The 16,423-nt window shown below is 44.8% G+C and overlaps 1 protein-coding gene across 3 annotated transcripts in view; it reads left to right on the forward strand.

The window, feature by feature from the left end:
• The window catches only part of ARMC2 (armadillo repeat containing 2), a 120,651-nt gene that overhangs the window by 5,435 nt on the left and 98,793 nt on the right, over positions 1-16,423 (forward strand). Inside the window, exons 2-3 of one of the 3 annotated variants that reach the window (XM_062186584.1) lie at positions 5,928-6,188; positions 10,658-10,730. The exons of 1 other annotated variant lie outside the window; for it this stretch is intronic. In XM_062186584.1, the coding sequence (XP_062042568.1) occupies positions 5,971-6,188; positions 10,658-10,730 (291 nt within the window). In that variant the 5' untranslated portion in view covers positions 5,928-5,970. Of the gene's footprint in view, positions 1-5,927; positions 6,189-10,657; positions 10,731-16,423 lie in introns of those variants that run through there. One more of the 3 variants, XM_062186586.1, reaches the window with a different exon arrangement.

A 16,423-nucleotide genomic window follows, 5' to 3' on the forward strand; every position in this document is an offset into this window, starting at 1 on the left:
TTGCACATAGAAACAGTTGATCAATACTCTTTGAAGCATGGGCATTTGGTGCAGTGGGTAAGGCACTGCTTGGGCTGCCCATATTCCATATTCTAGTGCTTGGTACAAGTCCCAGCTCTGGTTCTGATTCCAGCTTCCTGCTCATGCACACCCTGAGAGGCAGCAGATGATGGCTCAAGTACTTGGGTCCCTGCCACCATGGGCGACCCAAGTGGAGTTCCAGGCTGATACAGCCTGGCTGTGGCAGGAATTTGAAGAGTGAACCAGTGGACGAAAAGTCATTCTCTCTGTCTCTGTCTCTCTGTCTGCTGTTCAAATAAAATGAAATAAATAAAAATTTTTAAAAAAATTTTTTTATTTTTGACAGGCAGAGTGGACAGTGAGAGAGAGACAGAGAGAAAGGTCTTCCTTTTGCCGTTGGTTCACCTCCAATGGCCGCCGCGGTAGGCGCGCTGTGGCCGGTGCACCGCGCCGATCCGATGGCAGGAGCCAGGTGCTTCTCCTGGTCTCCCATGGAGTGCAGGGCCCAAGGACTTGGGCCATCCTCCACTGCACTCCCTGGCCACAGCAGAGAGCTGGCCTGGAAGAGGGGCAACCGGGACAGGATCGGTGCCCCGACTGGGACTAGAACCTGGTGTGCCGGCGCCGCAAGGCGGAGGATTAGCCTAGTGAGCCGCGGCGCCGGTGAAATAAATAAAAATTTTAAAAACACTAGTTGAATGCCTTGTGCAGCAGCCAGGAAAATTTTTGTGAATTTCTGTTGCAATGTAGGAATGCTTTACTATAGGTAGACATATTTTCAAACTGTTGGTTATTTTTCTATTTTTTTAAAGATTTATTTTATTTATTTGAAAGAGTTACACAGAGAGAGGAGAGGCAGAGAGAGAAAGAGAGGTCTTCCATCCGCTGGTTCACTCCCCAATTGGCTGCAATGGCCAGAGCTGCGCTGATCTGAAGCCAGGAGCCAGGAGCTTCTTCCAGGTCTCCCACACGGGTGCAGGGACCCAAGGACTTGGGCCATCTTCTACTGCTATCCCAGACCATAGCAGAGAGCTGGATCGGAAGAGGAGCAGCTGGGACTAGAACCAGCACCCAAATGGGATGCTGGTGCTTCAGGCCAGGGCTTTAACTTGCTGTGCCCCAGCACCAACCTCTTGATTATTTTTCAAGTTGACCAAAAACATCTATATTTGTAATTTAGTCACCAAAAAAAAAAAAAAATTCCCCAAAGCCCCACTTCTAACCCAGTTTTCTTGAATTATTAAATATTTCCATGTTTGAGTTATTTAATAATGTATTAATATGACATCACTAGATTAACTGAGTAAATCTTATATTATTGTTCATTTCTCATCTTTTTTTTTTTAAAGATTTATTTATTTATTTGAAAGTCAGAGCTATACTGAGAGAGGAGAGAAGGAGAGAGAGAGAGAGAGAGAAAGATCTTCCATCCGATGGTTCACTCCCCAGCTGGCCACAATGGCCAGAGCTGTGCTGCTCCGAAGCCAGGAGCCAGGAGCCAGGAGCTTCCTCCAGGTCCCCCACACAGGTGCAGTGGCCCAAGGAATTGGGCCATCCTCTACTGCTTTCTCAGGCCACAGCAGGGAGCTGGATCAGAAGCAGAGCAGCTGGGACTAGAACCAGTGCCCACATGGGATGCCCGTGCCTCAGGCCAGGGCGTTAACCCGCTGCACCAAAGTGCCGGCCCCACGGTTTCTCATCTGTTAAAGTGAGATTTGGGTAGGGAGGGGAGAGGAAAAAGGATAAAAAAAAAAAAACTACTAGAATTAGTGGTAGAAATTAATTACAAAAAATGGTCTGTTAGCTCATTTTCTGTTTTTTCCACCAACATTCAGTTAGTCTAAATTCTGTATGCCCAGATAATTTACAGAACTTTTGGAATTTGACCTGAGTAACTGTTCCTGCCTTATTACTCTGAGGACAAGGATAGTTTTCAATGCACACTAAAAGATAGCCAGAGAGAACCTTGGGCCAGGAATAGCAATGCATTATTACTCCCCAGAGCACTCTCTCCCAGTTTTATTAGTTTGACCAACTGCCTGTGGACGTCGCTAGACTGATCAGTGCCATATGAAGTCAAGGGGGTGGCAGTCCTGAATTCGGCTCTGGAAGAAGCTCGTTCGTGTATGGGAACCTCTTCTCACTAAGAGGCATCATTTCTTACTGTAATGGGCCTTTTAAAAACAAGCCAACAGGGCCTTGCGTGGTGGTACAGCGGGTAAAGCCTCTGTCTGCAATGCTGGCATCGCAGATGGGCACCGGTTCATTTCCCAGCTGCTCTATTTCTGATCCACCTCCCTGCTAATAGCTTGGGAAAAGCAGTGGGAGATGGCACAAGTGTTTGAGCCCCTGCAACCTGCATGAGAGACCTGGATGAAGCTTCTGACTCCTGGCTTTGGCCTGGCCCACCCCTGGCCATTGTGACCATCTGTGGAGTGAACCAATGGATGGAAGATCTGTCTCACTATGTCTCTCTCTCTCTGCAACTCTGACTTTAAAAAAATAAACAAATCTTTACGAAGAAAAAAAAGCCAACAGACCTGTCATGGCTACTTAAGTTAGATGTTGTAAGACTGTATTTATGTTATGTATTCAAAAATAATATACCTATATACATACAAATATAGGCATACCATATATGTGTGTGGAAAATGCATATTATGGAAAAACTGCATGCATTCCAAAAACTTTTTGTACCAAAATACACTCGTACTAACTTGTTATAATGTGTCTGAATAGGATCTAGTTTGAGGCACTAAGAAGCATTAAGACATCAGCTTGAAAAAAGTCCCCTATCAAAGCAACATGAATTCTGCTAAATTTGAAGCAAAAACAAACATCCTATTGATAGAGAAGTTTGAGAAGAATGCTGTAATCACTGATGCATTACAAAAAGTTTAGCAGGGGAACAGTTCCCCCAACAAATCTGCTGTTTACAGGTGGGTAACTTCAAGAAGGGAAGGGACAGTGTTGAAGATGATGCAATAGCAATAGGCCATCCACACCAATTTGCCAGAAAAAAATATTTGATCTTGTTCATATCCTAATTGAAGAAGACTGACAATTAACAGTAGAACAACAGCCAACACCATAAACATCTCAGTCGGTTCGGCCTTCACAGTTGTGACCAAAAAGTGAAAGTGGAGCAATGTTTCTGCTCGAAGTGTACCAAAGCCCTAGTGCCCAGGTCAGCTGCAGACAAGAGCAGAGAGTATGATAGAAGTCTTCAAGTGAGAGCAAAGTTCTGGAACATTCCTTGGAAGAAGTGCAACAGGAGGTGAAACCTGGATTTACCAGTATGATCCTGAAGACAAAGCATGGTCAAAGCAGTGGCTACCAGGAGGTGAAGTGGTCCACTGAAAGCCAAAGTCACAGCAGACACTTGTTTGAGATGCTCAAGGCGCTTTCTTGTTGGTTTTCTGGAGGGTCAAGGAATGACCACTCTGCTGAATAGAGAGGGTTTTGTGAAAGTGAGCGGAAGTTTCAGCAGAAAAACACCCAGGAAAGCTTCATTAGAGAGTCCTTCCCCACCATGACAATGCTGCTGCTCGTCACTCTCATCAGCAAGGGGGCTTTTCTGAGTTTTGGTCAGAAATCATTAGGCATCGACCTTTTAGTCTTCATTTGGCCCTTTCTGATTTCTTTTTTGTTTCCTGATCTTAAAAAAACAGTCTTCAGAAGGTACCCATTTTTCGTCGGTTAATCATGTGAAAACCACCGCATGGCCTGGTCACACTGACCTGGCTACCTGAGGAATGGGCTCAGTGGCTCACACTATCACTTACAAAGGTGTCTTGAACTTGGTGGAGCTTATGTTGAAAAATAAAGCTTATATACTTTTTCTTTTAGTTTCATTTCTCTGTGAAGTCCCCTCAGATATTTTTTAAAAAATAATTTTAAAGATGTATTTTATTTATTTGAAAAGCAGAGTGACAGAGAGAGAGAGAGAGAGAGAGAGAGAGAGAGAGAGAGAGAGGGAGAGAATCTTCCATCTGCCTGTTCACTCACTGAATGGCTGCAGTGGCCTGGGCTGGGCCAGGCTGAAGCCAAGAGCCAGGATTTCTATCTGGTTCTCCCATGTGGGTGGCAGGGGCCCAAGCACTTGGGCCATCATTTGCTGCTTTCCCAGGTGCATTAGCAGGAAGCTGGATCAGAAGTGGAGCAGCCGGGACTCCAGCCAGCAGTCCAGTCTGAGATGCTGGCATTGCAAGAAGCAGCTTAACCTGCTGCACCACAATGCCAGTCGCTAAAAAAAATTAGCACTGAATATTGTTAAATATAGCCAATCATATAAAAAGTATTAGGAATGAAACATGACTGCCATAGTTTGTAGTCGTTAAGTATTAATGTATATAATTCTAGAGATCTTGCTTAAATTCAAAATTCTGTATCAGAAATTCCTAAAATAGTATTGTGTATCCAATGGCTTTTCTGTTTTAACTCAACACTTGGCCTTTGCATGTGAGAAGAATGACATATTGTTTGTAGTTTTCATCTTATGCTGTTCCCCAGAAGCTCTTCGGGTGGGGCCTGGGGGGAACTGAACAGATGTTCTTGTTGTCTGTGGTTGTGTAACAATTTAATGCATTGCATCATAACAGGGCAAATCTTGGTTTGTCTGAGGACTCGCCTGTTGATTCTACTTATAGAAATGGCCTTTTTCAGTTTCCTTGGGCCTATATCACTTTTTTTTTTTTTTTTGGCAGAAGTTGTTCTAAAATTGGGTAGCTGAAATTTGTAAGTAATTTACGGGCCTCTGTCACTCTAGAGATAATCACATTTTTTAATGGGGCAAGAGATTTTTTTAAAGACATAAAAACCTATTACCCTACTCTGATTAGAACTAAAAGTCTGCCCAGTTTTAAAGTTCATATTGTATTCATTGGACATACTAGTATTTGAGGAGGATCTATGTTCTTAAGGCCCTCGTACATTTCCTCTAACTGAGGAAAATGCACAGGGGAGGGGCCATTTGATGTTGATATTGGACATATTGGTTTTCATTCAGGACACTAATTCTTTTTTTAATAAATTTTTTTTAAAGATTTATTTATTTATTTGAAAGGCAGAGTTACAGAGAGGCAGAGGCAGAGATCGGGGTGGGGGGTGGAGAGAGGGAGAGAGAGATCTTCCATCTGCTGGTTCACTCCCCAGATGGCCACAATGGTGGGAACTGGGAACTGTGCAGATCCAAAGCCAGGAGCTTCTTCTGGATCTTCCACATGGGTGCAGGGGCTCAAGGACTTGGGCCATCTTCTACTGCTTTTCCAGGCCATAGCAGAGAGCTGGATGGGAAGTGGAGCAGCCAGGACTCGAACCAGCACCCATATGGGATGCTGGCACTGCAGGTGGCCGCTTTACCCGTTATGGTCAGCAACACCCCATCCCCCACCCCCCGCCCAGGGCACTATTTCAAACTAAAGGTGATTTGAAGATTCAGATATATCAGGCAAATGTGAGACTGGACCATTCTTTAAGTTAAGTTTGTTGTAAAGCAGATGTAGGTTGGAAATAGGCCCCAGCTGTCTAAAATTTAACCTTACAGGAACATTTTGTGTGGAAGGCAATGGGGAAGTGGAGGAGACCTTAGACACAAAATTTTAACAGAACCCCCAGCATATTCTTAGGGGTCAGAGATCTAAGGTGATTCCCAGTTCTCGTTCTGTCCTCTTTCCTGATCTGTCTTCTTCCTCCCCAAGTTCGGCTTTGGTCTTGGTTTCTTCTCTGCACATCTTCTCCCGCCCTGACCTCCTAGCTGCCTCGTGGGTTTGTAATGAACACCTGTCCCTCAGTGTCTTCCAGGCTTGCTGAGCAGGAGCAGCTTACTGTGTGGACAGGGTTAAGCAGTCCTCTTACGGTGCGGGGTACAAATAGGTGATGTTTTTGTATCCTATCTTGATTCGCAGGGTGCGCTGTCTACCTGGAGAACATTTTTCTCTGAAGGAAAAGATGCTGTCTCCACATGAGAACAAGTTGGAAAAACTGGATCCATTTTATAGGCCTTCAGCATCCAAACAGAAGACCAGCGCGGAGATCATAAGCGAAGCGCGAAATGCGCTACGGATGGTTAAAACTCAAAGACCGTTTACCCCGCAGCAAGAGCAGAGAAAGCTGTTTGGAGCCGGGTCTGCAAGAACGCCAGAAAACAGGCCTCCTTCCACCTTCAGGTCTGAGGACATTTCGCCTAGATGTGAGCTCAGAGATTTAAGCCGCCAGTAACCGCCTCCCTTAGTGCTGGTCATGGATAGCTGTTTGTTTGTTTGGTTTTAATATGTTTGAGAGACAGAAAGAGACACACACAGACAGAGACATACAGATAAGAAAGGGAATTCTCATTTGCTCATTCAGTCCCCAAATGCCCGTAACAACCAGGACCGAGCCTGGGCTAAAGCCAGGATCTAGGAACTCTGGCAGTTCCCATGTGCCTGGCGGGAGCCTCGTTACCTGAGCTGTCCCACTGCCTCCCGGGGTCTGCATGTAGCAGAGGGGAGGTGGGCCCTGAGCCCTGGAATTCCAATGTGTCATGCAGGCATCTTAACCCTGGCTTAACTGCTAAGGCACAGGCTTGCCCTGGTGTGTTTCAGTTGTTGTTACTAACAAGCCTTACTTTAGAGAGCAGGTTTAGGTTCACAGCAAAATATATGGAAAGTTACGGTACAATTACTCCCCACCCCAACACATGCAGAGTCCACCCACTTGTCGACATCCCCCACCGGAGTGGTCCGGTTGTCACAGCAGATGAACCTGTACTGATACATCATTATCACTCAAAGTTCAGGTTCTCCTTAGGGTCCACTGTGGGCGTTGTGCAGTCCGTGCGTTTAGACAGCTCTGTAACGACAAGAGGTGTGTGCAGTGTGTTGCAGTGTCCACTGTTGAGATGTAATGTGGAGTAGTTTCACTGCCCTCAAAATTCTCTGCTAGTTATCCCACCCCATCAACCACTTTTTACTGCCTTTTCAGTTTGGCTTCTTTCACTTAGTAATATGCATTTAAGTTTCTCCTCTATGGCTTTTCATGGCTCGATAACTAATTTTTTAGTGCTAATTAATATTCCGTTGTCTGGGTTTATCACAATTTGTTCATTCACATCTCCCTTGCTTTCAAGTTTTGGCAGTTACAAACGACGCTGCTACACGTATCCATGTGCGAGTTTTTGTGTGAACTAGGTTTGCAGCTCCTGTAGGTGAATACCAAGGAGCACAGTTGCTGGGTCATGCGGTAAAAGTATGCTTAGTTTTGTAAGAAACTGACAGCAAACTGCCCTCCAAAGTGTTTATGCTATCTTGGATCCCCACTGGCAACAAGTGAGAGGTCCTTTCCCTCCACATCACCACCACCGTTTGGTCATTCTGATAGGTGTGTAGTGGTATCTCATTTTAAAATTTACATTTTCCAAATGACTTACAATATGGAACTCCTTTTCATATGTTTCTTATCCATCTGTATGTTTTTTATGCTCAGATGTTTGATAAGGTCTGTGACCCACTTTTTAATCCATTTTTTAAAAAGATTTATTTATTTATTTGAAAGAGTTACACACAGAGAGAAGGAGAGGCAGAGAGAGAGAGAGAGGTTGGTCTTCCATTCACTGGTTCACTCCCCAATTGCTTGCAACAGCCGGAGCTGCACCAAGCCGAAGCCAAGAGCCAGGAGCTTCTTCTGGGTCTCCCATGTGGGTGCAGGGCCCAAGGACTTGGGCCATGTTCTACTGCTTTCCCAGGCCATAGCAGAGAGCTGAATTGGAAGCAGAGCAGCCCAGACTTGAGCTGGCACCCACATGGGATGCTGGCGCTGCAGGCAGCGGCTTTACCCGCTAAGCCACAGCGCTGCCCCCAATCCTTTTTTTTTTTTTTTTTTTTTGAGAGATAGAGTTAGAAAGACAGAGAGAAAGATCTTCCTTCTGTTGGTTCACTCCCCAAATGGCCACTATGGCCGGAACTATGCAGATCCAAAGCTGGGAGCCAGGTGCTTCCTCCTGGTCTCCCATGCGGGTGCAGGGCCCAAGCACTTGGGCCATCCTCCACTGCCTTCCCAGGCCACAGCAGAGAGCTGGACTGGAAGAGGAGCAACCAGGACTAGAACCCGGCACCCATATGGGATGCCGGTGCCGCAAGTGGAGGATTAACCTAGTGAGCCAAGGTGCCGGCCCCCCAATCCTTTTTTAATTAATTGCTTTCTTATCAAACTTTAAGAACTCTTTACGTATTTTGTATAAGAATCCTTTATCTTACATATTTTTTGCAAATATTTTCTTCCAGTTGGTAGCTTTTCTTCTTCTTCTCTTGGTAACGCCTTTTGCAGAGCAGAACATTTTTAATTGTAGTTTTAATGAAGTATGTCTAGATTACCACATCATTCTCATGTAGCTGAGGCCTTTGGTGCTGTACATAAAGAGTCATCACCACACCCAAAGTCATCTGGACTTTCTCCTGTGTTGTATTCTAGGAATTTCATAGTTTCACACTTTACGTTTTGGCCTGTGATGCATTTTGAGGTAATTTTGTGAAGGTTATAAAGTCTGTGTCCGTTTTTTTTGTTTTTTTTGTTTTTTTTTTTCACATACATGTCCAGTTTTCTCAGCCTCATTAGTTGGGAAGGCTCTTTTCTTCTTTGTGTGGGTTGTCTATCCTCACGATGGTCCAGCTGAAGATTTGTCAGCTTTCTGTGGTGCGTTCTGTAGGAGGTGGACTGAGAATTTGGAGTTCTGACCTTTTTTGGGCCGGCAGTGTGTGGCAGGCTGCTCTTCCGTGCTGCTGGGTACCGCAGGGACCCACAGCTCCCAGGCAGCCACACGGTCTCGAGGGTGCCAACCAAGTGGTGCTCTGCTGTGCTCTGCTGCTGAGCTAGGCTGTTCAGTAGGTTAGCCGTATTGAATGCACCGTGTCTTCAACTGATGACGGATCTGTTGGGACGTAACTCCATCATTCAGTTAGGGAGGATCATATAGTGTATGTGCCTATAGAGTAAATTTCTGGACTCTGTTCCGTTCCATTGATCTGGGTGTTCTTACATCAGTACTGCACCATCTTGTTTACTGTAGCTTTATACGATGTCTTCAAGTGCCAGTCCTCCATCTTTGTTCCTCTCCTTGAATGTTGTGTTGACTCTGCTGGATCGTTTGCCCCACTTTACTAACTTCAGATCCAGTTTGTTGAAAGCTACATACTGGCCGGCGCCGCGGCTCACTAGGCTAATCCTCCGCCTTGCGGCGCCGGCACACCAGGTTCTAGTCCCGGTCGGGGCACCGATCCTGTCCCGGTTGCCCCTCTTCCAGGCCAGCTCTCTGCTGTGGCCAGGGAGTGCAGTGGAGGATGGCCCAAGTCCTTGGGCCCTGCACCCCATGGGAGACCAGGAGAAGCACCTGGCTCCTGCCATCGGATCAGCGCGGTGCGCCGGCCGCAGCGCGCTACCGCGGCGGCCATTGGAGGGTGAACCAACGGCAAAAGGAAGACCTTTCTCTCTGTCTCTCTCTCACTGTCCACTCTACCTGTCAAAAAAAAAAAAAAAAAAAAAGCTACATACTTGCTCACTGGGGTTTTGACTGGGATTACACGAAATCAGTAGATCGGGTTAAGAAGAACTGACATCTTGACAATGTTTAGTCCTCCTGCCCACAGTTACTTTCATTGAGTCTTTTTGTTGTTTTCCTCAAACAGATCTTACATATATTTTGCTAGCATTAAACCTGAGTATTTCATTTTGGGGGCACTAATATAAATGTTATATATTTTCACGTCAGTTTCCATTTGTTCATCGCTGGTATATAGGAAAGCAATTTTTTGCATTAACCTTGTATTCTGCAACTCTGCTAAATTCATTTATTAATCCCAAGACTTTTTTTGGTCAGTTTTTTTAGTGTTTTCTGCATAGATGATCATGTCATCTGTGAACAAGAGTTTTATTTCTTCCTTCCCCGTGTGTGTGTTTCGTTTCCTTTTCTTGTCTCACTGCCTTAGCGAGGCTCTGCAGTGTGATGGTGAAAAGCAGTGGTGAGAGGATTGCAGGAAGGCTTCAGGGTATCACTCTGGAGTCTGACGTCAGATCAGGACTTTGTAGTTATTCCTTAGCAAACTGAAGAAGTTTTCTTCTGTTTCTGCTTTGCTTAGGGTTTTTATCATGAATGAGCATAGGATTTTGTCAAAAGCTTTTTCTGCCATCTGTTAAAATGATCATGATTTTTCTTCTATTGCCTGTTAGTTTGATAGATCACATTAGTTGATTTTCACAGTAGTTTTTTTTTTTCCACTTTTTTGGACTGATGTTCAAGGTTTTTGACTGATCTTCCAGTTTCCTAAAGATAATTACAGACCTTGGGTTCAGAAAATTACTTTGGAGCAAAATGGCTGATAGTGGGTGTTATATCAGCTTTATAAAGTGATATGAACAAAGTTTTAAAATAATCTCTTTATATATTTCTTCTATTCATTATTCAATACGCTAATCTTCCTAAAAGTGGTAAAAAGACTTATTAATAGAGTGTTTTAAGTACTATAACATTTTTAATGTACTTTTTCCTCAAGCCATATGCATCAGATACTCTTACTTGCTTTCTAGCTGGAGTTAACTAACTTATAGTGGAAATAAAAGAAACAGTTCTCCCCAAACTAATACTCTGCACCATCTCTCATGCTAGCCTCCATGCGTCCAGCTTTGAGTCATCTGATTCCAGGCCTATCTCTGGCACACGTCTCAGCCCGCTAGAGCTGGTGAGTACTTTATATTACCACCAGTGCTGTAAAACTAAATTGAGCAAAAATACTTGGAATCAGCACTTACATGTACTAAGAAAATTATCATATGGACCTAAATGTACTGGTTAATAGCTAATGGAACACTTCTATAATTTACCTATAGTTCGATAATAAATTTTAAACATAGAAAGTAACTTGGTAAACAGAATATTTAATGATATCTTTGCTTTCTAAGTAGTTATATATGATTATTTTATCAGTTATATATACACATTTATACATAATTTATTATAAAATAATATATATAATTATATATATTATGATTAAGCATAAGTATAACATTACATATAATATTATGTATATTTATTCAAAGATTTGTTAAAAAACAACAACAAAGCCCAGTGGTCTCCTGTCTCCTTATTTTCCATTGTTCCTTCCCCTGTGACTTTCTGTTTACTGTTTTGGTCGTCACATCCACACATTTGCAAATGCCACACAGGGTTGCTACTGTCCGACAGGAGACTGAGAAATTCTCTAATGATTTCCTGCTATAGAAGATGAAGATTTCTCTTATCTGTCCCATCACCTCCACCACAATACATTCGCCCTTTCTGTCCCCACTACTGCTCCCAAAACAGATACAGCGTAATTTTTGTCAGATCTGCTTTCAGTGTGATTATGTCAGTCCTGTTCATAGCGGAGCCTTATTAGTGTTGATTAATGATGATTATTTCTTCATCCCTGTACCACCTTTTGTTTTCCCTGGCATTAATAATTGCCTTGCTTTTTTTTCTGGAGATGGGGGGCTTTGTGTTATTGCTACTTCAGCCACAAGCTCTTTGCCAGGCTTCTAAATCTCCCTTGTGTGTTCAGACACAGGCAGTGTTCAGTGAGTTCACCTCCAGGGACTCCGCACACATCCTGTCCATCTGCTGGCCTGGGCACTGGTGCACAGCTCCTGGGCATCCCTCACCATCATCTTGAGCAGGCAGCTCCTCCTTCTTGTGCTGTTTTTGTTTTTTCCTATTTCCTGTATCTTAGTTTTTTTTTTTGTTTGTTTGTTTTTTGTTTTTTTTTTTTTTTTTTGACAGGCAGAGTGGACAGAGAGAGAGAGAGGCAGAGAGAAAGGTCTTCCTTTTGCCATTGGTTCACCCTCCAATGTCCGCCGCGGCTGGTGCGCTGCAGCCGGCGCACCGCACTAATCCGAAGGCAGGAGCCAGGTGCTTCTCCTGGTCTCCCATGGGGTGCAGGGCCCAAGCACTTGGGCCATCCTCCACTGCACTCCCTGGCCACAGCAGAGAGCTGGCCTGGAAGAGGGGCAACCAGGACAGAATCCGTCACCCTGACCAGGACTAGAACCCGGTGTGCCGGCGCCGCAAGGCGGAGGATTAGCCTATTGAGCCGCGGCGCCGGCCTCAGGTTCTTTTCTTTATTGATTTATTCTGGTGTTCATGGGGTATTCCCACATACTGTTTCTTAAGAAAGGGTGCACAAGGATGAATTGTTTAAGACCTTGGTTCTTGTGTGTTACTCTCTGGAGGTTTGTAGAATGTGTTTCTTTGTCTCCAGTGCTCTGGAATTTCATAATGAGCCTTTCTGTGATTATATTTTCATCTATCATGCTGGTCGCTTGAAGGCCCTTTCTTTTTTATTATTTATTTATTTTATTTATTTATTATTATTTATTTATTTTATTTATTTATTTATTATTATTTATTATTATTTATTCATTTAGTGAAAGGCAGAATTAGAGAGAGAGGGAGAGAGAGAGAAAGAGAGAGAGAGATATCTTCCATCTGTTGGTTCACTTCCCAAATGGCTGCAATGGCTGGACAAGGCTGGTACAGGCTGACGTCAGGAGTCTGAACTCTATCTGGGTCTCATGCCAGTGACAGGGGCCTAAACACTTGGGACATCTGCCACTGCCTTCCCAGGCGCATTAACAGGGAGCTGGACTGGAAGCGGAGCAGCCAAGACTCAAACAGGTCCTCCAGTATGGGGTGCCAGCATTGCAAATGGCGGCTTAATCCGCTGCGCCCCAGCGCCTGCCCTAGACGTGCCCTATCAGTGTGGAGTCTCATGCCCTCCAGCTCTGGAAGTCATCCTTGGATTATTTTGATGATGTCTTCTTCATTTTTTCGGTATGTTTACTCTTTCTAGAATGCACCCTGCAGATGTAGGATCTTCTGAACCACGCTTCACTTTTCTTATTTTCTCTCTTGGGTCTCTTTTGGAAGAGACTTTACATTCTAATTCCTTTATCGAGTTCTTTCATTTCTACTATTGTATTTTTAATTTCTAAAAGCTGCTTTTTCCTCTAAAATTGATGATTTTTGTTTCATGTTTGCAGCCTCTGACCTGAGAATATTAGTAATCATTTTGCTTTTTTTTTTTTTTTAACGCAGTTTTCTCCTCCTTTGTAGCCTCTTGCATGTTTATGTTGGCTTTGGTCAGTTTTTCATACTGGAGGCTTGCTTCTGATGCCTCACACTGCTTGTCTGGCTGCTCCTAAGAGCGGGGACATGTGGGTGGGGTTGGTAAGTGTGTAGGTTATGCCTTCGCACACCTGTGGTTGGAGGATCTGGCTGGACTGTGTGTTAGTGACACCGCCGGTGGCAGCATCTTTAGGACTAGGCAGAGTCCCCATAGAAGAAGGATCTTCCAAACTCTTTCCTGGAGGAGAAAGGCTGGTTGACCAGCTTTCCGGTGGGGGAAGAAGGCAGGAATGCCTAATATTCAGTATGAATATCTGTGTGTGCAAGTACCCTGACCCTCAACAATCAAGGTACTGAATGTGGGGCAGGTATGTGACACAGTGGTTAAGATGCAGCTTGGGTTGCCTGCATCCTATATTGGAAGGCCTAGGTTCCCACTAACTTCCGATTCCAGTTTCTTGCTAATATGCACTCTTGGAGGTGGCAGGTGGTATCTCAAGTACTTGGGTCCCTGTCACCCATGTGGAAGACCCAGACTGAGTTCCTGGCTCCTGGCTTCGACCTGGCTGTTATGGGCATTTGCCAGGGAAACCAATGGATGGAAGTTCTGTCTCTGTCTATCTGTCTGTCTCTGTCTCTCTCTGCCTTTTAAGTAAAATAAATCAGTAAAACTTTTTAAAAAGGGCACTTAGTGTAAGCTTACCCTCTACTTAGTGATCCTGCTTAGAGGACTACTGTTTTATCCTCTTTAGGGAAGAAACCTCCATCTTCTGGGTTCAGTAATCCAGCTGCATGAGCTGGGGGGGCAGAGGTTACCCAGACCTTCTGCTCACCTTTCTCATTTGTCTCCTCTCCCTTTATACTCTCTCACCGGAAGTACTTGGTGACTTCTTTGGCTTCCATGGAGTTGAGGTGCTGGTCAAGCTACTCCTCAGTTTTTACTGTATTGTGCCTGTGTGTATGCATGCATGTTTGTTTATTTACTTTTTATTTATTTATTTGAGAGGCAGAGAGAGAGTGCGCACTAGCTCCCATCCTGCTGGTTCACTCCTCAAATGCCCACAGTGGCTGGGGAGATCCTAAGGTAGGAGCCAAGAACTCAATCCAAGTTCCCTACGTGGCGGGCAGGGACCCAGCTCCTTGGGCCATCACTGCTGCCTCCCAGGGTCTGCATTAGCAGCTGGAATCAGGAGCTGGAGCTGGAACTCAGCCCCAGGTGCTGCAGAACACAGGCATCTTAACACAGTGTTTGAACTGCTGGGCTCGACACCTGCCCCTACGTTTGTTTTTGAAAATAAATTGCAGATATTTTGAAATTCATCCATAAAAACTTAAATGTGCATTTCATATGAATAGGGACAGTCTCCACACATAACCACCCTGCTATGATCACAGCTGCAGAAAATTAGCGTTCCTTGGGACGGCTGTTTAATGCATAGTCCGTGTCCAAAGGATCCCGATTGTCTCAAAATGCATTGCATTTCTGAAGTATTTATCAGGATGTCTCTCTGAGGAACATTATTCTTATGTTACAGATAGCAAAAATAAGATCCCAAAGCAGTAAGCCTGAAACAGTATGCAATGAATAATTTGCCTCCTGTTGTTGACCATGGCTTCCTCCATCTACAGCCTTGGAAACCATCTGGGTTTTGAGCCAGCCACACAGCAGGAGGGCACAGTGTGACAGTCTGTGGTTCTCCCTTATTGTATAGTCGCCCCTTATTCCATGGCACTAAGAGATGACTCCTATAAATTACTTTTTATTATTTTTTTCTTTTTTTTTAAAATTTTTTTTTTTGACAGGCAGAGTGGATAGTGAGAGAGAGAGGCAGAGAGAAAGGTCTTCCTTTTTGCCGTTGGTTCACCCTCCAATGGCTGCTGCGGCCAGTGCATCTCGCTGATCCAAAGCCAGGAGCCAGGTGCTTCTCCTGGTCTCCCATGGGGTGCAGGGCCCAAGGACTTGGGCCATCCTCCACTGCACTCCTGGGCCATAGCAGAGAGCTGGCCTGGAAAAGGGGCAACCGGGATAGAATCCGGCGCCCCAACCGGGACTAGAACCCGGTGTGCCGGCGCCGCAAGGCGGAGGATTAGCCTGTTAAGCCACGGCGCCGGCCGACTCCTATAAATTACTTTTAACATTGCTATCATTTTGGCAGAAATCATTCAATTTGACCTACTGTTTCTTGGAGATGTCCATCTCTGGGGTTAGCCTGGTCCTGTTCAGGCTGTCTCGGTTCTTAGACTCCACAGTTAGACATTAGGCTAAGCAGAGGCTGCCATTTGCCTCTGCTTCTGGTCATTGATATTAAATTTCTATAGCATCACTAGGTTCCATGTTCAACATGAGAGGAATGTAGGAAAACCTCATATTATGTAAAATGACTCCTTTATTTAGGAGTTCTTTGTTTTTTACAGGGAGATACACAAAGGCAGAGGGAGCTCCTATCTGCTGGTTCACTCCCCAAATTCCCCCAGTGGCCAGGGCCAAGCCTGGCTGAAACTAGGAGCTGGAAACTCACTCTGGGTCTCCCATGTGGATGGCAGGGACCCAGCTACCCAAACCACCATCTACTGCCTCCCAGGATTCAGGCCAGCAGGGATCTGGAAATGGGAACCAGAGCCTGGAGCCAAATCCAGGCATTTGAATTAAGATGCAGGCATTGCAACAACTAAGCCAAACGTATACCCCAGAGTTCAGTTACTTAAGCCTTAAATATTTTCAGTCAGCTTCTTATTGACATACAGAAGAGGCACAAATCTTAAGAGCACAACAAGGCACAGTTACACAAACAAATTGTACTCAATAACCAACATTCACAAAGAAAAAATGGATCGTTGCTGGGGTCCGAAACCACCCTAGGGCAACACCATGTTGACTTCTAACAGGGAAGATTATTTTGAGCTGTTTTTAATATTTTGCACTTGCCTGGCTCTGAGTATTTGACAAGAGTAAGAAAATTCAATACATTTTAGAAAGAAAGGGACTTAGGACCTCACACATGCCTTGGGGAATGAGAGGTATCCAGGGTAAGAAAAAGCAGAGTGAGGATGTCGAAGCCGCATTTTCTCCCTGCACTCCTTCTGAAGTGAACAGTAACACCACAGCAGAAGGTCCCGTGGCTGAGGGTGACGGAGGATCCCAGAGCCCTGTGGAGAAAGCTGTAGCAGCAGAAATGCACAGGGGACTGCCACATGGCAAAGAGATCTGCCTGGGAGCATTGCTGTTATCTGCTTTCTGACTTCCCAGAGCTGTGTGTGTGGCTGTGTGAGTGT

The sequence above is a fragment of the Lepus europaeus genome, chromosome 3 (assembly GCF_033115175.1).
Source record: "Lepus europaeus isolate LE1 chromosome 3, mLepTim1.pri, whole genome shotgun sequence".
Taxonomy (NCBI): domain Eukaryota; kingdom Metazoa; phylum Chordata; class Mammalia; order Lagomorpha; family Leporidae; genus Lepus; species Lepus europaeus.